General features: G+C 36.5%; 1 protein-coding gene across 2 annotated transcripts in view; it reads left to right on the top strand.

The window, feature by feature from the left end:
* The window catches only part of ZC3H6 (zinc finger CCCH-type containing 6), a 61,277-nt gene that overhangs the window by 26,694 nt on the left and 9,192 nt on the right, over positions 1–25,391 (top strand). Inside the window, exons 3-7 of one of the 2 annotated variants that reach the window (XM_036028272.1) lie at positions 2,442–2,564; positions 10,817–10,892; positions 18,323–18,456; positions 22,604–22,720; positions 23,301–23,412. In XM_036028272.1, the coding sequence (XP_035884165.1) occupies positions 2,442–2,564; positions 10,817–10,892; positions 18,323–18,456; positions 22,604–22,720; positions 23,301–23,412 (562 nt within the window). Of the gene's footprint in view, positions 1–2,441; positions 2,565–10,816; positions 11,094–18,322; positions 18,457–22,603; positions 22,721–23,300; positions 23,413–25,391 lie in introns of both variants that reach the window. The other variant, XM_028514414.2, reaches the window with a different exon arrangement.

The raw sequence follows: 25,391 nt of genomic DNA, 5'->3' as shown, positions 1-25,391 counted from the left end.
AACTTTTGAAACTTTTAATTTATCTGTCCTCATAGATGGATACTTTCAAAATTTTAACCAGATCACCTAGCTCACTAGACACATTTTCTGTTTTTCACATTCCTGAATGTAACAAACATTGTTGCTGATTTTTCTACCACTACATAACAAGGATCTCCCTTCTTCCAATTTTGGTAAGATATTTCTTACTTTCCTTTTTTTAAGATTTTATTTATTTATTTTTAGAGAGAGAGGAAGGGAGGGAGAAAGAGAGAAACATCAATGTGTGGGTGCCTTTCACGTGGCCCCCACTGGGGACCTGGCCTGCAACCCAGGCATGTGTCCTGACTGGGAATCAAACCAGAGACCCTTTGGTTCACAGGTTGGCACTCAATCCACTGAGCTACACCAGCCAGGGCTCTTACTTTCCTTTAAGTTGCCACACATTCTAATTTTGCTAACAATCATTCAAGACAATTCAGATTTTCACCAATTAATGCTTCAAGTCCTTCCAGTCTATATCCGCTTCCTGGTTCTCAAACCACTGCTACCTTTTACAGTAGATACTTGTTATGGCAGCACAGCCTTCTGGGACATCACAATCATGTTAGTAAATGCTGCTGCAACAACTTATTACCTCAATTTAGAAGTTTAAACCAACAAAAATTTATCTCCCTGTCTCTGTGGGTCAGAAATGTACATGAAGCTTAACTAGGTAGCTGTAGCTCAGCATTTCTCCTGAGGCTGTAATAATCTCCAGGCTCAACTGCAGCAGGATACTCTTCCAAGTTCACTCTCTTGGCTCCTTACCATGTAGACCCTCTGCAGGATGCCTCAATGTCTTAGCTGGCTTCCTCCCAAGCAAGTGAACTGACAATGAGAGCAAGCAGCAGAGCCCCCATAATGACAGCTACAGTCTTTTTATAACCTGACCTCAGAGGCACATGCCATCACTTCTGACATTCTATTTGCTAGACAGGAGTTTTTAGTTCTAGCCTGCACTCAAGGGGAGAGGAATGAATCCCCATGCCTTAAAGGTAGGAAGAATAACAAATTTGTGGACTTACCATTAAAACTACCATGCAGAAATATATAGGAACACCCAAATAGGAATAATACATGGGGTGACCCTAACATACTATATGACATAGGAAAGCCTCAGTTATTAAAGGAGTGGAGTGTGATACTGGTGCATGGAAAACAGACGGACCGACAGAGCAGGAAATAAACTTAGATATAGACTGAATGCCTATGGAAAATTAGTATATAATAGAGGGGCATCTCAAACGTGTGTGTAAAGATGAACTGAAGTTTCAGAGACAGAAAACACAAATTCCCTACTTTGAGTATGAGAAGGCTCCATTTCTACTGAACCCACAAATTCTACCAGTTGGTTCCAAGTATACACCACATTTGATTTTGTACGAGAAAGCAATTCTTGCACAGAAAACAAATAACATGGCCTAATGAAGAGGGAACATTCTAGCATCTGTTTTGCTGTCAGAAAAATTTTTAAGTTTTGTTAGAAATATAGTAGAACATCATACCAGTTCAATGTGCTGATTTCTTGCTTGCAACCCAGGCCTCTCTCTTACTGGCTGCCCTCTGTTCCAGACTAGAAGGTTATATACAATCTCAGGTAGGAAGGCTCAGCTCAATACCTCTTTCTTCCAGGATACTGTGGCTAGTCCCAGACCCCTTTTCCCCTAAGGTTCATTTTATTAAACTTTCTCCCTACAAGATTTGTTAATTTATGTGTCTGTAGAGTCTTTAACTAGTCTGAAATAACCAGATAGTGTATACAAATTTATTGGCTAGTGTTATGGTAAATATATTGATTAAAGAGGAAAAATACATTAATTCTACAGAGAGCTTTGATTTTATTTGGTGAGATTAGGTACATTGATCATAGCCATAAAACAATTATCAAGTGAAAACTATGTAATAAAATGTAGTGTACAAAGTTAGACATTTGGCAATGTGCTAATTTTACAGTTCAAATAACAGAAAAGACACTGAGGAAGGGTAGGCAGGAGTAAGGATTAGAGTTCATATTTTTAAAAAATGGAATTTGAAAAAAAGAAAGGAAGAAAATGTTCCACTGTTGGGAAATACCATGAACAGAGGCTGCAGGAAAGTTTTGTATATGAAAGACCTCATTGGAGACTGGGTAGGTTTAGAAATATTCTCATCTTATTTGTTTTATTTTTTAATTATGTATAATTGATTATTCTACTACAATTGTCCCAATTTTTCCCCCTTTGTCCCCCTCTAACCCCCACTGTCTCAGGCCGGCCCCACACTATTGTTCATGTCCCTGGGTCATGCATAGGTTCTTTAGCTGCTCCATTTCCTATGCTGTACTTCACATCCCCATGGGTATTCTATAATATAATAAAAAATTTAAAAAATCAACATTCTTCTCTTTGTAAAGGTAACATATTTGTTTTCTCCTTCTTTAGCATAATTCTCCATCTAGTGATGACAATTCAGACTACAGCCTTGATTCAGATGTCGAACATGCAGAAAGTTCCCACAAAAAAAGAACTAGTTTCTACAGGGATTATGACATCACATTTTCTCAGGTATTACCTTTTTTATCATAATAAGGTATACATAACATAAAATTTACCATTTTAACCATTCTTAAATATAGTTCAGTAGCATTAAGTAGATTCACAGTGTTGTGCAACCATCATCACTATCCATTTCCAGAACTTCTTCATCATCTCAAACAGAGACTGTTCCCACTAAGCAATAAAACCTCATTTCCCCTCCCCTATCCCCATATAACTACTGTTATACTTTGTGTCTTTGGTCCCTCATATAGGTGGAATCATACGGTATTTGTCCTTTTGTATCTGGCTTATTATGCTTATAATCTTTTCAAGGTTCATCCATGTTGTAGTGTATCATGTATCAATCTTTTTCTTTTAAGGATGAATAATATTCTATTATATGCATATATCACATTTTTTAAAAAGATTTTATTTATTTTTTAGAGAAGGGAAGGGAGGGAGAAAGAGGGAGAGAAACTGCAATGTGTGGTTGCCTCTCACACTCCCTACTGTGACCTGGCTCACAACCCAGGTATGTGCCCTGACTGGGAATCGAACTAGTGACCCTTAGCTTCACAGGCCAGCAGTCAACCACTGAGCCACACCAGCCAGGGCCATATATTACATTTTGTTTTAAGATTTTTATAGAATTTACTTTTAGAGAGAGGGGAAGAGAGAGAGAACAAGATGGAGAGAAACATCCATTTTTGGTTGCCTCTCATATACCCCCAACCTGAGACCTGACCCACAACCCTGGCATGTGCCCTGATAAGAATCAAACTAGTGCTCTTTCACCTTGCTGGTCGACGTCCAACCCACTGAGCCATACCAGTCAGCGCTACAACGTTTTGTTTATTCATTCCTCTGTTGATGGACACTTGGGTTGCTTCTACCTTTTGGCCATCGTGAGTAATTCTCACAACATGGGTGTATGTTCATAGCCATGGAATTTCTGGATTACTTGGTAATTCTATGTTTAACTTTCTGAGGAACCACCATACTGTTTCCCACAAAGGCTTTATCGTTTTACATTCCCACCAACAATGTATGAAGATTTCCAATTTTACACATCCTTGTCAAATGATATTTTCTATGGGATTTTTAAAATAATAGACTTCCTAATGTGTATGAAACTGTATTCATTGTGGTTTTGAGATACTGCTTTTAAAAAAGGGAAAAAATCAAACTTCAGTTCTATTCTTTGCTTTCTGATATTTTGAAAAAATATTTTATAAGTTACATGCTTTAATACATCTTGTATTAGTGTGCTTGGTCTGCCATAAGAAAATATTGCAGGCCAGGTGGATTAAACAACAGAAATTTATTTTCTCACAGTCTGGAGACTAGAAGTCCAAGGTCAAGGTGACAGCAGGGTGGTTTCCTTGAGGATAAGGGAAGGAACTGTTTAGGCCTTTCTTCTTGGCTTATCGAGATGGCCGCCTTCTTGCTACTGTGTCCTCATGTGGTCATCCCTCTATGCAGCATGTACCCCTGGTGTGTCTCTGCATGTTCACATTTCTTCTTATGAGGACACTAGTCATATTGGATCAGGGCCCACTATGACAGTCTTAATCACCACTTTATTTATTAACGTATTTTGCTTGTAGATTTAATCATGGTAAAATACACTTAACATAAATTTACCATCTTAACCATTTTTAAGTGTAGAGTTCAGTAGTGTTAAGTAGTTTCATATTGTTGCACAGCCAATCTCCAGAACTTTACCTTGCAAAACAAACTCTGTACTCATTGACAACTCCCCGTTAGCAAGTTTTTAAAATCAAGTTTGTGTATTTAAAAATTTAGCACTTTAGCGCTTTAGCACAAGTTTAGCATTTTAAAAATTAAATATTTCATTAAGCACTTTAAAAATTAAGCACATTGAAGAAAGAAATGGAAGAGGACACAAATAAATGGAAGGATATATACTATGTTCATGGATTGGAAGGATTAGTATAGTCAAAATATCTTTACTACCTAAAGAAATACACATACTGCAATCCCTATCAAAATACCAATGAGAGTCTTCTTTTTCTTAAGCTTTTTTTTATTGTTGTTCAAGTATTGCTGTCTCCATTTCTCCCCCACCCCAGCTGTCCCCACTTCCTACCATTGCTTGATCCTACCTCACTTTCGGTTTTATCCATGTGTCCTCTATAGATGTTCCTGAAAACCCTTCCTCCTTTCCCCCTCATTACCCCTTCCCACCTCCCCTCTGGTTACTGTCTGTTTGTTCTTAATTTCAATGTCTCTGGTTCTATTTTGCTTGCTTGTTTGTTTTGTTGCTTAATCATACCACTTTAAAGTCCTGATCTCTAAATACATTGTGAGGTACTGGAGGTTAAGGCTTCAACATTTAAATTTTGTGATATCTACCTCTTTAAATTGAAAAATTATTTGAAGAGTTTTAAACACAAAACATTTTAAAACAACATGATAAACTTTATATCTGTCTTAAATATGTTGTACTGTATGAACAGAGTCTTCAGTATAAAAATCACTTGTGCTAGAAAGATTCCCAGGAGCACTGGAGAATGTTCAGGTCATTGTGCTTCTATTTGAAAAACCCCAGACTTTCTGAGGCCTAGTTTCTGCCAATCTGTTAATATGCTCGTCTGCAAATGCTGTATGTATTCTTTCATGTAATTTGGTTTTCCAATCTCTTGTGAGCTTAGAAACCACATTGTTACATGTGTTCTAGTTCTTCCTGTTCTGTTTCTCTACTCCCATCTTTAGAGTGGAAGTTGCTCAGTGACCGTTGGATAAATAAGTTTTAATAAAATGTCTTTTTTAAACTTTGGAAAGAATTATACTCTAGTTAATAATTTTATGTAGCTAGGTACATATAAGAATATATATTTGTGTATATATACATACATATTCAGCGTGTCCTACGATCTTTAAGTGAATGATGCTGCCACTTCTCAAAACATTTGAACAACTATTCATTAGAATTATTTTACTGCTAATGACAAAATTTTTAAATTAGTGCTATTTCAGCAAACACTGGTGTGGTATACCTAAATTTCACCATTTGCACTTGGATTTATTTTTTAGAATTAGTCAAAATTCATTTGTGAACTCTTCCAGTGAATGAAGAATACTCAGGGTGGGCATTGCTATTTCAGAAAATATCAAGTATTGAGATTTATAAGCTCTTGATTCATACGCTGTCACTGAAAGTAATTCCAAAAGAGGAGATACAGAATATTTAAGACAATGGCAGAAGTACTGTAATAAATACATAGCCTTCTTTAAGGCCACTGTGAAGGACAGTTAGTACATACAAACAATAGGGCATTTGTTTTAAGTGACACATACTTTCTCTTTTTTTTTAAGATTTTTTTAAAGATTTCATTTATTTATTTTTAGAGAGGGAAGGGAGGGAGAAAGAAAGAAAGAGAAACATCAATGTGCGGTTGCTGGGGGCCGTGGCCTGCAACCCAGGCACGTGCCCTGACTGGGAACCGAACCTGCGTTGCTTTGGTTCACAGCCTGCGTTTAATCCACTGAGCTACGCCAGCCAGGGCGTGACACATATTTTCTTAAACAGTATAGATATTGTCATGTATTGACTATTATATATCCCTACAGAGTCAATGTAATTCAATGCAATTCAATGCAATTTTGTTTCAAGAACTCAGTTAAAGAAATTTTTAAAAAAGAGTGATCATTTGTATATAGTCACATTTCATTTCCAGTGCTCTTCTGAGTTTAAATCATCTCTTGTGGTGTGGGTTTGCCGTCAATAAATTCTCGCCCTCATTTATTGGGAAATTGTTTATTTCTCTCTCATTTTTAGTAATTTTTTTATTTGTCACAAAAGTTTAGAAAAAAGTGACCAGAATGCACCCCTGTTTGTCTCTCACCCAGATTTCCTGTGATTAACCTTTTACTGCATGTGCTTTGCTTTATCCTTTATCTCTGTCTTCTCCTTTCCTCTTCTCCTTAGGGGATCTGATTTGCCTTTAAACTTATCTGTTAGGTTCTTCATTTCAGTAATTGTATTTTTCACATGTAGAGATTTATTTGATTTCTTTTTATATCTTCAAAGTAATTTTTGTATTTTCAATTTACCTTCTAAAATTCTCATGTCTTTTAGTTGTAAATAGCAAACACAGATATTTTAAAATTTATGTCACATAAATTCCACCATCTGGACTCTGTATTTCTTTTGCCTGTTGCTTTTGTGGTTCTTTTTTATGGGGTCTTATACGCCTGGGTTTTTGTTTGTTTATTTGTTTTTGTAGTGTATACAGTGCATTTTATATACATAACTTGAGGCTTAAGATGATAGTCATGTCTTTCAGAGAGGATTTTCACTTGCTTTTTCTAGATTCCTGCTGACTCATACAAACTTTATTCCATTGTCAGGATTTGAGAGTTTTCTGGGCCACCTAATGACTGAAGGTTGGACTGCAGCCTTTGAATCACATTTTGAGATTCTCCCAAATTTGGGAGGTGGGGGGTGCTAAGGCTTCTCTTTTTCCCAGACTCTGACTCCCCTTTTGTTCCTATAGATCAGAAATGCTGTTGGACCTTATGACTGATTTTTCATGATGGGCTAATGCTCTCAGAGCAAAAACAGCTATAAATGCTGGTCGCTTAGGGATTTTCATCTGCTCCATAGATAATATTCCAGTAATCCCTCACTAATTATTAGCTCTCTGATAGCCACAGTGGACTCGAAAAAATTTTTTTGTCTATCTTTTCTATGTTTTTTAGGAAGAAGACTGCTCTAAATTAATTATGTACTCTGCCATTAGAAGAAGAGAAAGTTCCATACTATTTCTTCTACATGTGTTTTAGAGTTGACCCACAAAGATTAGAAAATACCCTAAGTACATCTTAAAAGCCCCATTTTCTTAAAATACAGGTATCTACTCATACAACTTCTACAAAATGACAAGCCAAAAATAGAATATAGTATTAATATTAGAGGACTCAATATAGCTTCCCTTTTCCTCATCTTTGTCCAGAGCCTCCTGGTCCCTCATTTCACATTAAAGAGATTGCATGGGGCCAGATCTTGGTTGGCAGAAACGGCCTTCTAGCAGTATAGATAGCCTAATAATCAGTCAGTACAGTGGTTGGAGAAACTATATCCTGTAGTAGAACTTAACAGTCTTTTTCATTGCTTTTATCTTTTTTCATGAGGGCTTTAAAAAAATTTCCTAGGTCCTCGCTCGTGCATGTGTTTTGGTCATTCAGATGGTGAACATGTGCAGCATAAGTGGACATTCTGCTAGGTCACTAATGGGGCTGCTCTGTAGTCAGTGTGGGTGGCTCTCTGACCCTCAGGAAGCCACACTAGAAGTCTTCCATTGTGCGGGGAGCCCTGGCATGGGGTGTTTACATTATTCAAGGGCCCTTAGGAATGTTTGCAGTTGGGAAAACTAGGGAGGAGATAACCTGAAAGCTAGGGATAATTCTATTTTAAAAATGAGGAATATGAAGATTATTTTTGTAAATGCTATGAAAAAATCAAATTAATATTAAGAAAAAGGATTTTGTGACAAACATCTGTAATCTCTAGAGAAGAATTTATACCCATTAACAGTAATTTTTAGTCATAGCATTGAAATATATCATTGAAGCATCAATGTAACTACATTTTTATAAAAGGAAATGCCGGTACCATTCAACTAATTAAGTTTTAACTTAAGTAATTACTTTTTGTTTTATTTTATTGACCTCTTTAGAAATGTCACAGACACTGCCTTTTGTCTAATTTTGATTCCTTCTCTGAATTTCTGAAGTGGTAGACTCAGAACAGTTTATAAACTTTAAAAATAGTGTTTAAAATAAGTGAAAAATCTAATAGTGTCTTCAAACTTTTAAATTGATGAGCTAATTGATTTTCTTGACTGCATTAGTTACATATTTTCTCTACGGAAAAGAACTTAATGTTTCTCTGCACTTTATTAAAAACACATAGTCTTTTGTTGGTATTCTGCCATGGCAGTATTTTTATATCACATTTAAAATGTACTAAGTTGAAGATGAGTCATCATCTGGGTTTCTCTGGATTCTCAAGTTATAATTATATGCAGTTTTTTTCTTTCATAAAAATTGACAGAAGGTGTGACAGAACTAATAAAAGTGTTTTAGTGAATAGATATAGGCTTGAATACTGTCATTAAATAAACTTCTAGAACTGAAGTATGTTTTCTGTTTTCATATGCTTTAGGAAAGAAGTCGTCAAGTTAATAAGGTATATTGTAATAGTTCCTACTGAGCAGTTTATTTACTACATGTCTTTCATTTCAAGTGAATATCTATTTTTAATATTAGACCTCAGAAAAAAACATTTTCTTTTTATAAAACTTTGAAACATGTAGTTTTTTATTAAATATAATATACTCCAATGTGTAAATGGGAACTTTTTAATGTTAGGAGACTATATATATTTTCTACTCCTCCCCCAAGCTTTTTTACTAAACTTTTCTTACTTTCAGAAAGACCTTTTCTGTTTGTGGGGGAAGGAATTCACATATGATGGTGTGGATTTTTAAGTATCTTGTATGTACAAATGTTGAGACATGGGACATGGAAAGCAAAAAGTGAATAAAACATACCAACAAGGATCTTTGAACAATATGAAATTTGATCATATTAGAATAGCATTTACTTTTTGAACTTAGTTTTATTTATTTTTGTTCTGTTTTTTTTTGTTTTTGTAATAAAGTAGTTTAAGTTTATTTAGAGTTTTTAAATTACTTATTCAATCTTTTATTATTTTTTTATTTTAATCATTGTTCAAATACAGTTTTGTCCTTTTTACTCCCAATCCAGGCCCCCCACCCCTCCCCACTTTCCTCCCGTTACCACCCTCCCCTTAGTTTATGACCATGGGTCCTTTAAGTTTGTTCCTGTGAACCCTTCCCACTGTCCCCTTAAATTCCCTCTACTCTCTTCTGTGGGCACTGTCAGCCTGGCCTCTATTTCAGTGTCTTTGGTTATATTTTGCTTGTTTCTTTGTTTTGTTATTTAGGTTCCTGTTAAAGGTGAGATAATATGGTATTTGTCTTTCACTGCCTGGCTTGTTTCGCTAAGCATAATGTTTTCCAGCTCCATCCACGCTGTTGCAAAGGGTAGGAGCTCCTTCTTTCTTTCTGCTACATAGATTTCCATTGTGTAAATGTACCATAGTTTTCTGATCCATTCATTTACTGATGGGCATCTTGGTTGCTTCCAGCATCTAGCTATTATAAATTGTGCTGCTATGAACATTGGGATGCATAGGTTCTTTTGAATTGGTGTTTTAGTATTCTTAGGATAGAGTCCCATCAGTGGAATTGCAGGGTCAAAAGGCAGATCCATTTTTAGTTTTCTGAGGAAGTTCCATACTGCTTTCCATAGTGGTTGTACCAGTCTGCAGTCCCACCAGCAGTGCACTAGGGATCCCTTTTCTCCACAACCTCTCCAACACTTGTTTGTTGCTTTGTTTATGATGGCCATTCTGTCTGGTGTGAAGTGGTATCTCATTGTGGTTTTAATTTGCATCTCTCTGATAGCTAGCGATATTGAACATCGTTTCATGTGTCTTTGGATTTTCTGTATGTCCTCCTTGGAGAAGTGTCTGTTCAAGTCCTTTGCCCACTTTTTAATCGGATTCCTTGTCTTCTTAGAATGCAGTTGTGTAAGTTCTTTATATATTTTGGAGATTAAACCCTTGTCTGAGGTATCATTGGCAAATATTTTTTCCCATCCAGTTGGTTCTCTTTTAATTTTGATACTGTTTTATTTAGCTGTGCAGAAGCTTTTAATTTTGATGAGGTCCCATTTGTTTATTCTTTCCTTTATGTCCCTTGCTCTAGGAGACAAGTCAGTAAAAAAAGTTTCTTCGTGAAATATCTGAGATTTTCCTACCTACGTTCTCCTCTAGGACTTTAATGGTGTCACGTTTTATATTTAAGTCTTTTATCCACTTTGAATTTATTTTTGTATATGGTGTAAGTTGGTGCTCAAGTTTCATTTTTTTGCACGTGGCTGTCCAGTTCTCCCAACACCATTTATTGAAGAGGCAATTTTTACTCCATTTTATGTTGCTGCCTCCTTTGTCAAATATTAATTGACCATAGAGACTTGGGCTTATATCTGGGCTCTCTTGAACTTAGTTTTAAACAGTGTCCTAGATCAGTACTAACCAAGAGGCAGAACTAATAACTATCTCCTTCTTTCTCCCAGTTTTATGGGGGGTAGGGAAGATGTCCTATGTTAATCAATTCCTATATGTAACTGAAAAATCCTAATAGTAATTGTCCATTTTCATTTAGCATGGATATATATCCGGAAGCTACATGACATCAAGAAAGAGTCAACATAACAAGAAATATAAAAGTAAAGAATATGGTGAGTACAGTACCTACAGTGATGACAACTTCGGTAACTACAGTGATGACAACTTCGGTAATTACAGTCAGGAAATGGAGGAAGATTTTGCCAGTCAGCTGAAACAATACAGACAAGCTAAAGAACCCTCCAGTATTGCGTTAGGATCATCGTTTTCTAAAGAACCAGGGAAAAAACAAAGAATGAAAGGAATTCAGCAAGGTAAGTTTGAAATTGTCCATCTGTTTTGGAATATGAGAACCTTATTAAAACAGGCAGCTGTGGAATGAAAACTTAAGCCCTTTAAGGGCTAACTTCTTAGCCCTTTCTCAAGATCAATTTATTCTTGTGGTTCCTGAATTTTTATTTATTTTGTAGACTCTGAGAACAAAAATCTGCAAATATTTTGATCCGTATATCTTAATATTTGAATTAGAAATATATTCTAACAATTTAAAAGTATATAAAAGTGTGAAACAATTTTCTTGTTGTTTTTCCCTTCCTTTCTGTATAATACAGTATACTGGTAAAAAATAACCTACCTTTTCCCATTGTCTCTGTTGCTCTGTGTATTACTTTACCTGCTTTAGACCTGTAAGGACAGAGTTCTGGGAAGCTATTCTTTTGTTAGGCTTTATGATATGGTGGTCACCTTTTCTTTGCAAGTGTACTTAGGACTATGGACGTCCTTCAAGATTGGAAATAAGAACTAATATAAATAAATTTCTCTAGTCATCACCTATTTATCTGCTATATTGAGAACATATGGTCCCTGAAAAATCAGGGCAAGTTGCCATAGAAACTGTGGGTCACATAAGGGTCATATCAAGCTTAAGAAATGTCCAGTCAGTGTGTCTGGCTCAAGACAACTGGAGCAAGATGAGGCTGAGGTTTAATAGTGGGCAGCGAAATCCTGTGTACCCATTGTTTAATTATCATTGAAAAAAGGAGTCCATTTTAAGTAAATTTGCTTATTTCTATGGCTTTTTATTTCCTAGAAAATCCTTCGAAAAATAGAAAGCTAGGCTTTTCTGAATTAAAGAGAAATGAATTTGTCTGTGCATCTACTACTGTAGTTATAATTCTATTGCTGGAGTCGAACAGTGGTGTGAAGATAACTCCACATGGGAATAGCAGGAATGTGGAAGCCTCTTAACCCTTTCCCATTGGGATTTTTCCTTCTGGCTCTTCCTATTTTTGCTCTTAAAGAACTGAGTGCTGAATTTTATTTTTGACATTCATTTCCCCAAGATTATGAAAGTAATATATGGTCAAATGCAAAAAACTTCTTGTCTGTGTAGAAAAGATAACCCAGCAAAGATCAAAGATAAAAAAAGTTTGAATCCCTACATCAAGAGATAATAACTTTAATGTTTTTGGTATACATTCTTTCACAATTTTTCTGGCAGTTATTTTAAATAAAAAATTACTCATACTGTAGTAATTTGTTTTTCTCTTCTAACTTTGAACTGTATCTCATTCTTATGTTAACAAGTAGCTTTTAATGCCTGCATTCTATTCAGTTAAGTAGATATATCATAATTTGTCTAACAATAGATTGGGTTTGTTTGATAGTACTGCATTTTGCTGTGTACACATCCATGTGTTTAACCCAAACTTTCAGGAAGAAAATCTTTTAATATTTTTTTGCTCATTTTTAAATATATTTTATTGATTATGCTATTACAGTTGTCCCATTTCCCCCCTTCACTCTCCTCCGCCCTGCACACCCCCTCCCACCCACATTCCCCCGCTTTAGTTCATTTCATGTCCATGTGTCATAAGTTCTTTAAGCTTCTACATTTCCCATACTATTCTTGCCCTCCCCCTGTTTTCTACCTACCATCTACACTACTTATTCTCTGTACCTTTTCCCCCTCTCTCCTCCTCCCGCTCCCCTGTTGCTAACCCTCCATGTGACCTCCATTTCTGTGGTTCTGTTCCTGTTCTAGTTGTTTGCTTAGTTTCTTTTTGTTTTTGTTTTAGGTGTGGTTGTTAATAATTGTGAGGTTGCTGTCATTTTACTGTACATGTTTTTTGTCTTCTTTTTCTTAGATAAGTCCCTTTAACATTTCATATAATAAGGGCTTGGTGGTGATGAACTCCTTTAACTTGACCTTATCTGAGAAGCACTTTATCTGCCCTTCCATTCTAAATGAAAGCTTTGCTGGATAGAGCAATCTTGGATGGAGGTCCTTGTCTTTCATGACCTGGAATACTTCTTTCCAGCCCCTTCTTGCCTGTAAGGTCTCTTTTGAGAAATCAGCTGACAGTCTGATGGGAACTCCTTTGTAGGTAACTGTCTCCTTATCTCTTACTGCTTCTAGGATTCTCTCCTTCATTTTAATCTTGGGTAATGTAATTATAATGTGCCTTGGTGTGTTCCTCCTTGGGTCCAACTTCTTTGGGACTCTCTGAACTCCCTAGATTCCTGAAAGTCTATTTCCTTTGCCAGATTGGGGAAGTTCTCCTTTATTATTTGTTCAAGTAAGTTTTCAATTTCTTGCTCTTTCTCTTTTCCTTCTGGCACCCCTATAATTTGAATGTTGGAATGTCTAAAGATGTCCTAGAGGTTCCTAAGCCTCTCTTCATTTTTTTGCATTCTTCTTTCTTCATTCTTTTCTGGTTGGTTGTTTCTTTCTTCCTTCTAGTCCACTCCATTGATTTGAGTCCCAGTTTCCTTCCCATCACCACTGGTTCCCTGTGCATTTTCCTTAATTTCACTTAGTGTAGCCTTCATTTTTTCATCTAATTTGTGACCAAATTCTACCAATTCTGTGAGCATCCTGATCACCAGTGCTTTGAACTGTGCATCTGATAGGTTGGCTTATCTCTTCATTGCTCAGTTGTGTTACAGAACAACAAGGCAGGGCTTGGGACGATATACTGTTACCAAAAGGAACTCCCCCCAGGTTTATAATCGTTATGTCCGCCATCAGAGGAAAGATGTCTCTCAATGCCAGAGATTCGTGAAAAGGAAAGGAAATGTTTATTTAATGCTATTCAGACTTAAAGTAGTGACCTAATGCCTTCATCAAAATCCCAAAGTCCCTTAAAACACCCACAAACACACACAGTCCTTCCTTCCCTCTTTGCCCAGTCTGGGGTACCATATCTCAGGAACAGAAATAGAAGTCTGTGGCTCAGGCAGCCCCCAGTTCTTCCCAGTAATCCATGCTTGGCTGATAGGCCTCTCTCAGTTCCCAGCACCATCAGTTGTGTTGCCGGGATCTCTGCTAAAGGTGGGTGGTGGTTCCCCCTTCTAAAGCTGTGGGGGTCCCCACTCTGGCAAAGCTGAGTGGTTCTCTCTTACATGTCCACAGCTGCGTGGCTCTCCTTTCTATTGCCACAGCCGAGTGGTCCTCTCTTCACAATGGCTGTGGGAGTCCCCACTCTGGCAAAGTCTTGTGGTTCTCTGCACTGCCCCAGCCGTGTGGTCCTCTGCAGCCCCATTTCAGACTTCTCCCACAATTGGCTACACTTGCCAGCACTCTCACATTCTTCCAGCTTTACGGGGTTGCCGTCATAAGTCTGGGCAGGCATGGCCCCATGTCATGGAACCAGTCATCTCCAAGCTCTCACACAGGCACTGTAACTCAGGGGAACTGCCCCCCAGTTACATTTGCCGGGGGGGGGGGAGGGGAGTTACTTCCATTCCCCTGTCTCAGAGCATGGCCACAGCAATTTAACCTATCTGTGTAACCAGTTAAAGGTTATAGATATGTTCAATGACCGTGCCAGAGATTAGCTGCAAAGCTGTTGCTATGCAAAACAGCAACCAATGGCCCTGCTCCATTTGTCCCTTCCCCCAACCCACAACTGTGGGGGCGGCAGGTGAGGACATCCTAATATTTCCTGGACACCCTGAGTTCTGGGCCCCATTCCAAATTCCTGTTTGGAGCTCCAAACAGGAGCTCTTGGCTTCACCCTGTTACAGTTGTATCTGCTCCTGGGCTTCAATCTGTTCTTTAATTTGGGCCATTTTTTTTTTTTGTCTTGATGCGTCTGTTACATAGTGAGGGGCAGAGGAACCCATGTGGCTGGGTTGTGACGCTATATGTGGGAGCGGTGTCTGAGAGGAAACAATGGCACTTGCGTGGCTCTCTGCTGGGTTTCAGTCCCTTCCGCCACTTCTCACAAGCAAAGTGGGCCCTTCTGGTGCTGATTCCCAGGTGCGTGAGTTTGTGTAGGTTCTAGGACCCTGTGGGTCTCTCCAACAAACTCTCCTGTGAGGCTGGGAGTCTCTCCTGGCACCTTAATCCCCACAGGTGTTTTCAGTCAGTGGTTTGAGGCTTTATTTCCCTGCCCTGAGACCCTAGGTTGTGCAGCCTGTCCCACTTCCCAGTTTCGCCTGGTTTATCTGCATGCAAATGTGGGGCCGCCTGGTCCACAATACACCACCTCGCTGGGTCCACCAGCCACTGCCTTGCCATGAGCCCTCTCTGCCCTTCCTACTGGTCTGGGTAAATGTTGTTTCTTTAACTCCTTGGTGTTGAACTTCCATACAGTTTGATTTTCTGTAAGTTCTGGTTGTTTTTTGTTTTTAAATTGTTGTTGTCCTTCTTTTGGTTGTGCGAGGAGTCACAGTGTGTCTACCTAGGCCTCCATCTTGGCCAGAAGTCTGTTTTATGTCTTTTAATTTTTTAATTCAATTTATGTATTTATTGAAATTTAGATACTTGTTTTTTTGTGTTATAAAGGAATCTTAGCATTTATTTTTTAACATAATATGGTACAGGAAATTTTATGTAACAAATACTTACAAAACACAAGAACCAGATACAACGTACAAGAAATGTTAGGTACCGGTAACAAATTCACAATATTTATACATCACAGAAGGCCAAGAACTCTTCATCACTGTCAATATCAGAAGTATCAGCTACTTCAATTTCTGCATTTCTGATGTCTTCTGAAGAGTCCCTTTCCTCATCTTGGTAAATTTCACTGTCCTCAGCTCCACCCATAGCATTGCTGATGCTACATTTTTTAAACAATTTCACAACCACTTCCTCCTTGACACTGTTCCAGGATCTTAGGATCCAGTCACAAACCTGGGCATCAGATGCTTTCTTGATCCTGCCTGTAGGCATGAAATCATTATCAGCTGACTGCATCCACTATGTCCACTCTCTTTATTAGGGCCTGAAAGAGCCCTAGGGCATCAAGAGGTTGTAGTTGGCTGGTTAACCCACCAGGTATCACTGCAAGTTGGGTTTTCAAGTCCTCTGAGATTGCTTTTGCACTTTCTGTAACATGGCTTTGAAGTGATCAAAAATAAGTAAAGCTGGTTTTTCAAGTAATCCTCCAGGCCTTCATGACCAGGCTTTGTTAAACCAGATTTTCACACTTTCTTCATTCTTCCATCCTTTTTCATGCACACGGACAATAACTCCACTTGGAGTCTTTTCTTTCGGAAATGTTTTTCTTTTAAAGATGATCATAGGTGGCAGCTTTGTCCCATCTGCACGACAGGCTAGAACAGCAGTGAAGTGTTTTTTCTCCTGACCACTCATTTGAATAGCCATAGTGTTTGCTCCTTTGATGGCCACAGTTCTGCTGGTTTGCACATCAAATGTGAGTGAGACCTCATCCATGTAGGTGATTTGGGACAGCTCAAAGTTGTGAGTCTTTTGAAAGTTGGTCACATACGAATGAAATTCTGAAACTTGGGTCTCATAGGCTGCCGGAAGCTTGGGGGAAAGTTTCATTCGTGTCCTCATGCTCAGACATCCTCTATAACGTTAAAGCACCATGTAGGTGTCCCTGAGAGATCATCAGTGTTTTTTCTTGTGCAGTCCTTTGACCTTCTTGTATCATGTTGATCAAAACAGAGATCCCAGTTTGACGCTGCTCCCGAATCCTGGTCTTTGCCTCCTGCCCCACCTCCGGCCACTTCAGAGGCTTCCCTCTCATTGCCTTCTTCTGTCCTGGCATCTGAAGGAGCTTTTCTTCCTGTTGCCTCACAGTCTGATGACGCCCCCGTGGGAGGAGGTCCAGTGTGTCTCTCGGCAGCCCTGCTGCCATGCTTTGTAGCATACTAATAATTTTTAGCCTAAGGCTTACAGTGTATGAAAACTGTTTTGACATTTTCCAAGGGATTTTCCAATAATTTCTCCCACCTAAAGTGCATGAAGAGAAAAGCTGCACTGTTCACCCTATGGTAATAATGTCATCATCACCTGTCTCATCAAGTGGATGACAATCAGCGTCATTTGTCTTACTCCGGATAACAATACACGTTGCTCTTTGTTTCATTTCTTTGAGTCATTGGCTGCAACTGCTTTCATTGCAAGTTGGTCATAAGTTCACCAGGACTGATTATTGTGTTCCAGGGTATTATTTTGCATACAGATATTGTTACTGCTTTCTAGAGTTATACTTTTAATGCATAAGCATAACTAAAGGAATTAAAATCCTTTATATAGATATAAATTAGTACTACCCATGTATAATGTCTATCCTTATTTTTCCCACAAAAATTAGGGCAAAAAGTGCACGTTATACATGGCAAAATACAGTAATTATTTGAGATTTAAGTTGCTCTCGGTTTTTTGAAATTCTGTGATTAATCTTGCATATTTATACATATCTCAGAAAACATCTTGGCAAACATTTTTTTTAAGAATAAATTCTGAAATGTAGAATTGATTAAAAAGACATAGCCACATATTTGAAGATTTTTGATTCACATACCAAGTTAATAATCCAAAAAGGCAAGGTAGCAGTTTATAACATGTTGCTAGTGTGTGAAAATACCAGACTCTCCAAGACCCTACCCATGCTATAATTTGAGGTGAAAATTGGTATGTTATTTTTTAAATGTTAATTTTGTAATGGGGTGAAACATGTTTTTCATATATTCATTGGCTGTTTTGTAGGTTTAAGATCATTTGAAAACTTACTAGTTCACTATGACTTTGGTAAAATAAGATTGGATAAAATCATTTTGTATTTTAACTTCCTACCCTAATACATAACTATTGCCATTTGGGTATCTTTTTAGATACTTTTAAATAACAACTTTTCAAAAGTAAAAGACAAGTATAAATTTTACGTGGAGATGTATGTGTTATCTACCCAAAGTTATCAATAAAAACTCAATTTGCTATAAATTAACCACTAATACCTACAGTGTTTTCCATAAAGATGAATATAATATTTAATTCTCTAAAAAACAAGAAGCCTTGGTATTATTTATTCTAAGGAAAATTGAAAAGAGTTCCTTGTCTTCCTTATGTTGTTAACATCCCTTAAGATGCAAAAGAATAAGAAGCACAGTATTCAGGAAATAAAATGTAAAGATTGAATTCATTTTTTTCATTGAATCTAGAGGGGAAAAATGCACTGTACATTATAGACTATTAAAAATAAGCTGTTTCCTACAAACTAATATATTGACAGGTGTGCTGTTTTTCTATAATATCTGAAATACCTTTTAACTTTTTTAGGTATTGAACAGAGGGTTAAAACTTTTCATGTTGGTCGTGGACGAGGTATGCCGAAGAAAATGAAGCGCAAAGACCGTGGGGGAAGAGCCAGTAAAGGGCCCCATATGTTTTCAGGAATGGATGACTTTCAAGAGGTACTGAGAGTTTATACATAATGATGAGAGTAGCTTCTCCATCTTTTAACCTATTTGGCTGCAAAGAAAACATTGTGATTTTAATGCTATTTTCCTGGTAAATGACAAATCCCCAGTTCAGATCAAATGAGTATAAATAAATTCCAAAAATAATTATTTTTTAATTAGTCACAATTCTAATATAGAGATGCAAACTTAGGTGATTTCCAAACAAAATCGTAACATTTGAAAGCACCTCAAAATAAAAGTGATATGTTTGACAGCAAAAATGTGTGTTTGGTAGTTCTCTGTTAGGCCTTCCTTTCCTAGAGTCATTTTCCCCAGATGCAAATAGCAGTAAAATGGTAATAATATGTAGTAGTGCCAAGAAGGGAGATAATGGTAAATTAACTTTCTAGAGTTGAACATTGGAAGAGAATAAAAGAGGATATAAACAGTTGGAAAGATGAACTGATGAACCATATGTATGTTAGATATTAAATAAATATGTGATGAAATGAACTCAAACATGTACATTTCAACTGTAGCAACTTTCTATTTTCTGTATTCTGCCATGGTTCCAGTGAGGTGTGACTGAATTTACAGAGCAAGGGTGGGTTATACAGTTACAACCATGATTGAGATAAGGGGATAGCACTATATTGTACTTGTTAATGCTTGGCTTTCTTATCTCTGGGCTTAAAGATAATGGGTAAAAATTTCCTCAGTTGTACTCCTTAATATACTACTTAGGGAGGTGTTGATAGGTGTGGCCTAAAAAGGAAGTTCAGGCCCAGACAAATTTGGGGAACCCTGCATATGACACACTTCTCTTAGGGATTCTCAGTCAGCGGTAACATATTAAAGACTTTGGGCAGATTAGGCATAGAGAAGTCTGTTTGACATTCCTTTGAATAGCTTTGAAACAAGCCTAGGATTTCTGGGTGGTTCTAACCTGCCTGTGCATCTTGCTACACTAGTAGACCTCTAGAATGTGCTGCTTTCCCTAGACTAAATTAGTGTGAATACTTTCTAAGTAAGCCTGCTTTTACATGCATTACCTACACCCTATACCTGAAAGGAAAAAAAAAAAAAACTTCCAGGAAAGCATGGCTATTCAAGCAAGTGGCTATCTGTCTCTGAGTTTCAGTTTGTTTAATCAGTAAAATGAGAGTGCTTTGAGTAGTATTAAATTAACTCCAAGGGTCCCTTCACTAACATTTTAGATATTTACATATCTGGGCTGCAAGTAAAAAAATCTTTATCCTATAATAGAAAGTGAGAATAAATTTTTTCTTTTGCATTCATCAGATTTAGACTATTTTTCTTTTATTTATCAAGTTTAAAATATGTCACCGACTATGTCAGTTTATGGGTTGTCATGATAGATATTGTCTTGTGATCTTAGAAATAAGCGGGACAGTGCTCACATTCAGGCCCTTCTGTGGTCAAGTGGACATGCTGAGTGGCCAGCGTAGATCCACTTCCATCCTAGCCTTTTCATGGAGTGTAAGAGCCCTAGAGGCCGTATAAATTCAGAGATGCCTGCACATCTGCACTAGTTTTCTTGAAAACTCAAGGGTTGTCACAGATTTGGTAATAATCACCAAGCCAACTTTTAATGGATTTTAAAGACATTCATTCTATTGGTCATAAGATTCTTAAATTTTTTTAGTCTTTATAGTAACTAATACATTTTCTGTAAATACATGTTCTTTTCCTGGTAGATCGTTCTATATACCCTTCCTAGTGTATTTTTAAAACATCTTTAATGCTCTCATTCCTTGTACTAATATAATACATCCTCTAGAGTAAATAAATTAAAATGACCCAGTAGGTGGTTTGGGTTGCCCTCTCTCCCTCCAGTTTTCCTTTCCCTCCCTTTTTCTTGAGTTGTGTTCTCTTAAGTGACTCTGCTAATATGCCATGGGACTTTTGTTAAGTCACTAACTTCTCTAATTGCATTTTTCATATTTGTCCAGGGAGGGTGATGAACCAAATTACTTCTGTGATTCTTCCAGGAATTACTTAATAAAAGGACTTTTGTGGTTCTTCTGTAGGCTCAATCTTAAAAGATCAGATCTTATAGGTACTTTATTTTGTCCTAAAATTTTATTTGTTAAAATTGCTTTGATTTTCTAGAATACTTGGATTACAGGTAGGTTTCTCATAGTTATGAGATACTTTCTACTCATTTGAGCAGAACTAAACTGAAAAACAAAACAAAAAACCCACAATCCTCTATTGAGACACTGAGGCATATCATTAGAAAAGTAACATAGACTGACAGAAAGACTAAGTTATTAATAAAACATAGGTACTACTTGGTGCATTTTTCAGGGGATTTGGTAATAATCACAAATATTTTTACTGTTTGAGAGTTCTATTCCTCAACTTGACTTACTGACTTTGCATGATGAACTCTCTTTGGCTGTCTGTTTTATTAGAGCCATGATTCTTTGTACAGGCAGCATATGTGAGCTGGTCATTTATATCTACTTGTTTTAAGTGAGCCTGTAAATAGAAAATGTTTTAAAGTCAAATATACATAGATTTAAGACATTGTAAATGATCCTATTAGAGTATAGTATAAGTAATTTTATTGTGCTTTCCTGGGGCAATTTAGGTGTACTTATATTTTTAAATAGAGCCTCTAGGATTATCTGTTTTCTTGGTATTTTTTGCTTTTTAAATTAAAAAAAATGTATTGATTTTTTTTTTTTAGAGAGAGAGAGAAACATTGACTTGGTGTTCACTTATTTATGCATTCATCGGTTGGTTCTTATATGTGCCCTTACCAGGGATCATACCCACAACCTTGGCGTATTGGGATGGCACCCTAACCAACTGAGCTACCCTGCCAGGACCTTCTTGTGTTTTTTAAAAGAATTCTTATATTATAACGTATATTTCAGCTATGAGCACTGAAGATCAGATTTAAGTCTAGCCGCATGTTGCCCCAAGTGTTTGCCATGAGGCAACTTCTTCTTTTCAGTAGGTTGTACAACATTGTTCTCAGTCTTCTAGTAAATTGAAGGAAAAGAGAAAACTGGAATCAAATCAGAGGAAAAAATACTCACTGCACTCCTACAGCGCACCACCACATGCATGCCGGGAGCTTGAAGAACAGTGCTGTTCCATGGCGTCATGAATAGCAGTCCTTAGCATGGCCAGACACCATCCCCTGTCCTGACTCAGTCTTCTTACACTCAACAGAAGTCAAGTTGGGGACTGAGGAGAGCCAAGGAAAACAAGTAGAGCTGTGAAATTTTCCAGCATACACGTTTTTCCCTTAATATTTTTAAATTTATAAATTAAAGGTAATACATCCTCCCTGAGTTTTTTTCCTAAAAAAAAAAATACAAAATAACCACACATGCAAAAAAATCTCTAATTTTTTAGAGATTCATCTGGAGACATATACTGTTAAATACGGGGACATATTCTTTTAGTTTTTTATCTTTATTATAAAATTGGGATATATTTTAGATGTGTAGAATGTTTCTAGGTTTTTTTTTTCCACTACAGAAGTAGTTCTGCAGTAGTTATTTTTATGAATAAACCTCTGTGGGCCTCCCTGATAATTCCTTTAGAACAGGGGTGTCAAACTCATTTTCACTGGGGGCCACACCAGCCTTGTGTTTGCCTTCAAAGGGCTGAATATAATTTTAGGACTATGTAAATGTTACTACTTCTTAACAGTTAAATGACAGCTCGGTACTACTGCCAGGTAGAAACAAGGTGCTGGGCTGGATAAAACAAGATGGAGGGTCAAATTTGGCCCATGGACCTTGTGTTTGCCACCTGTGCTTTAGAATAATCCTAAATGTCAAACAATATAGATATTTGAAATCTTTTATAGCATACTTATCAATACTGTGTGAGAGTACATGTTTTATTGTTCCTTTGCCAAAACTGAATATTATTGTTAATTTTCAAGCTTTTTATAATTTTATTTTTTTATGTAATAATGTGTCTTCATTAAAGTAGCAACAGGGTTTGCAACCACTAGTAGCAGTAAGCAGCTTAAAAATCATTGAAGAAGCATATCTCTCCAATGTCTCATAGAGACCACTTTTAATAGTTTGTACTGCTTTCCAGATCCATTTGACTGTACATTTTATACCTATTTGTATATGTTGCATTAAAATAAATTTTTTTCTTGCAGTATAATAAACCAGGGAAAAAATGGAAGGTAATGACTCAGGAATTTATTAATCAACACACAGTGGAACACAAAGGAAAACAAATCTGTAAATACTTTCTGGAAGGGAGATGTATTAAGGTAAATTTATAGCAGTATCATAAATCATTTTACTTCCAAAATACTCTTTAAAATTTAAGCCTTTGAAGGGGGTTAGATTTTTCATTTCTCATTTAGTTGTAATAGAACTAGTTCTTCAAAATGTATCTCAATGGAAATACTATATACATCAGAATTTATTTCATTATATTTTAGAACAATCATGTAATTTGTTGAAATTACATTTTTTAAATAAACAATGCTGACTATGTGGCAACTACTGTTCAAAGTGGTTTGCTAATATTAAATGATTTAATCTGTACAACAACCCTAGGAAGTAGTTAGTGTTACTGACCCATTGTAAACATGGCCACACCAGAGGCCCCGCAGAAGCTCAGCTGGACATGGTGAGTGGGCAGAGGCTCCTGGGGCCGTGGCACTGTGTGCTCTGCACATAGCCACACCCAGCATCTTGGGCAAAAACTCAAAGGAATTACTTGAATTATTATTAGCTCATTATTTAAAGACTGAAGATATAACCGTAGTTCAGTTATGAAATGCCATGGAAAATATCCAATTCAATTGTGCCTTTTTTCCTCCTCTCTTTTCTTTTTGTGAACAGGGAGATCAATGTAAATTTGATCATGATGCAGAGTTGGAGAAGAAGAAAGAGATCTGCAAATTTTATTTACAAGGATATTGTACTAAAGGGGAGAACTGCATTTACATGCATAATATCCTTTACTAAAAATATGTTAACCAAAATCCTGAGGTTTGAAAACATAATTGAGGGGTTTAAAAATCATATGTACAATCTAGAAAGCCTAGTTTGGTTTTAAATTTAAAACAACACATTACATAAACTAAATCTAGTCAACCATTTTACTTCAAAAAGGCAGACTAAGTTTTATTCTTTAGGGAAATGAAATAACTTCCCTTTGGAAAAAAATCTGTGAAATAAAGATACTGTGTACTTAATGTACTCATCTTATAACTATTTCAATAGCATGTTGGTTCCTGAGGGAGTAGGTGGCAAAATATTTATTTTACGACTTAATTATTTTTACTTAGGTTCATAAGTAATAAATTATCATCGTTGTATATTATAAAATCAAAGTCTCATCAAATCTTACCACCAGTTATCACTGTATATTCTTCCCTGCTTCTTCCTTTGGAAATCTATACATCTAAATTGTATGCCTGCCCCCACCTAAATTGGTGTATCACTGTATGTTTATAGTAGTCCTTTAAAAAAAAAAAAATATATATATATATATAGTATGTCTGTGTTAACTCTCCCATCCCCAAAATATCTAGCTGCTTTTTCACTACAATTAATGACTAATGGAGTCTTTCTCCCCCAATCTGAAACTCATCTTTATCTTGAAGTGTTTTATATCCATGTTTTTGTTCTAGAGTTTCAGCTTGGCTCCATTTTTGGTTTGTTCTCATACCTTTGCTGCTTTGCTGTGATTATTTCCACCTCACCAGCATCCTTGACATTTGGTAGAGTCTCACATTTATTTTTCCAGATAGAATTTAAAATAGTCTTGTCTAGCTCAAAAAATAATATAAAAAAGGAAAGTAAAAATATCCCTGTTATCATAGATCTAAATATAAAGATAAAACTATACAAATATGAGAGGTGTATATGGATGTAATTCTTTATTATCCAAACAGAAGTATGACTTAAAATCCAGAAGGAATAAGGGAAAAGATTGAAAATTTGACTGCATAAAAATTTTTAAATTTGCATAACAAAAATATGACATAAGAAAAGTAAAAGATAAATAATAAAATGGGAGAAGTTGTTTGCAACTTATGTCACTTACAAAGAGGTAACGGCCTGATATCTGAATTTCTAAATATTGGGAAGAAAAATGGGGTAAGAGATACAGATAATTCACAGAGAGAAATGCAAATGACCCAAAACACAGGAAAAGATGCTCGATCCTGTTTATAATAAGAAATGCACTTTAATCTATGCCCAAGATACCACTTGTAGCCATCAGATTTGTAAAAATCCCCCCTCCCCGCAATGTGACAGCACATTTTGTTAGCACAGTTGTGAAAAAATAGATATGCTGAGACTTTGTTGTTGGGAATGTGAAATGGGGCATCCTTGTGGAGGAGAGCTGGGAAGTGTTGGCAGAATTACACATGAGTTCACCCTCTGACATAACAGTCCTACCATTTTGCAAGTTCTGGTGAATTAATGGATTTGGGCAGTGATTACTGATGGCTGTTAAAATCATTAAGTGGAAAGTTGATGAGAAACTGTAATTGATGAAATGGGCTGACAATACCTACCTGCACCAACTGATCAATCTTAGTACTAAAAAGAAACAATTAGACATCAAATGCCTCTTGATATGATGCAATAGGGAGTATTTATTTTAATAAACACCTATGACAAGTTTAAAATTAACAAATAAATGATAAAAAAATAAAAGATGTGGGAATTTATGGGGATCAATAAAGGAACTTGAGATATATGTTGACTAGGTCCAGTGTGTGGATCTCATCTCGATCCTGATCTGAACAAAGCAATTATAAAAAGACTTTTTGAAACAGTTTGAAAAATTTGTATGTTGACAGGGTAGTAGTAGATAAAGAGGTAAAATAGATGCATTAATTTTCATATTGATAAGGTTGTGATTGTTAAGAAAAATATTCCTTTTCTGTATGAAATAAACATGGAGGTGCTCACAGA

This window comes from Phyllostomus discolor, chromosome 6 (assembly GCF_004126475.2).
Source record: "Phyllostomus discolor isolate MPI-MPIP mPhyDis1 chromosome 6, mPhyDis1.pri.v3, whole genome shotgun sequence".
In the NCBI taxonomy this organism is placed as follows: Eukaryota; Metazoa; Chordata; class Mammalia; order Chiroptera; family Phyllostomidae; genus Phyllostomus; species Phyllostomus discolor.
The sequence above is the reverse complement of the archived record's forward strand: the minus strand, read 5'-3'. Positions and strand labels throughout refer to the sequence as shown.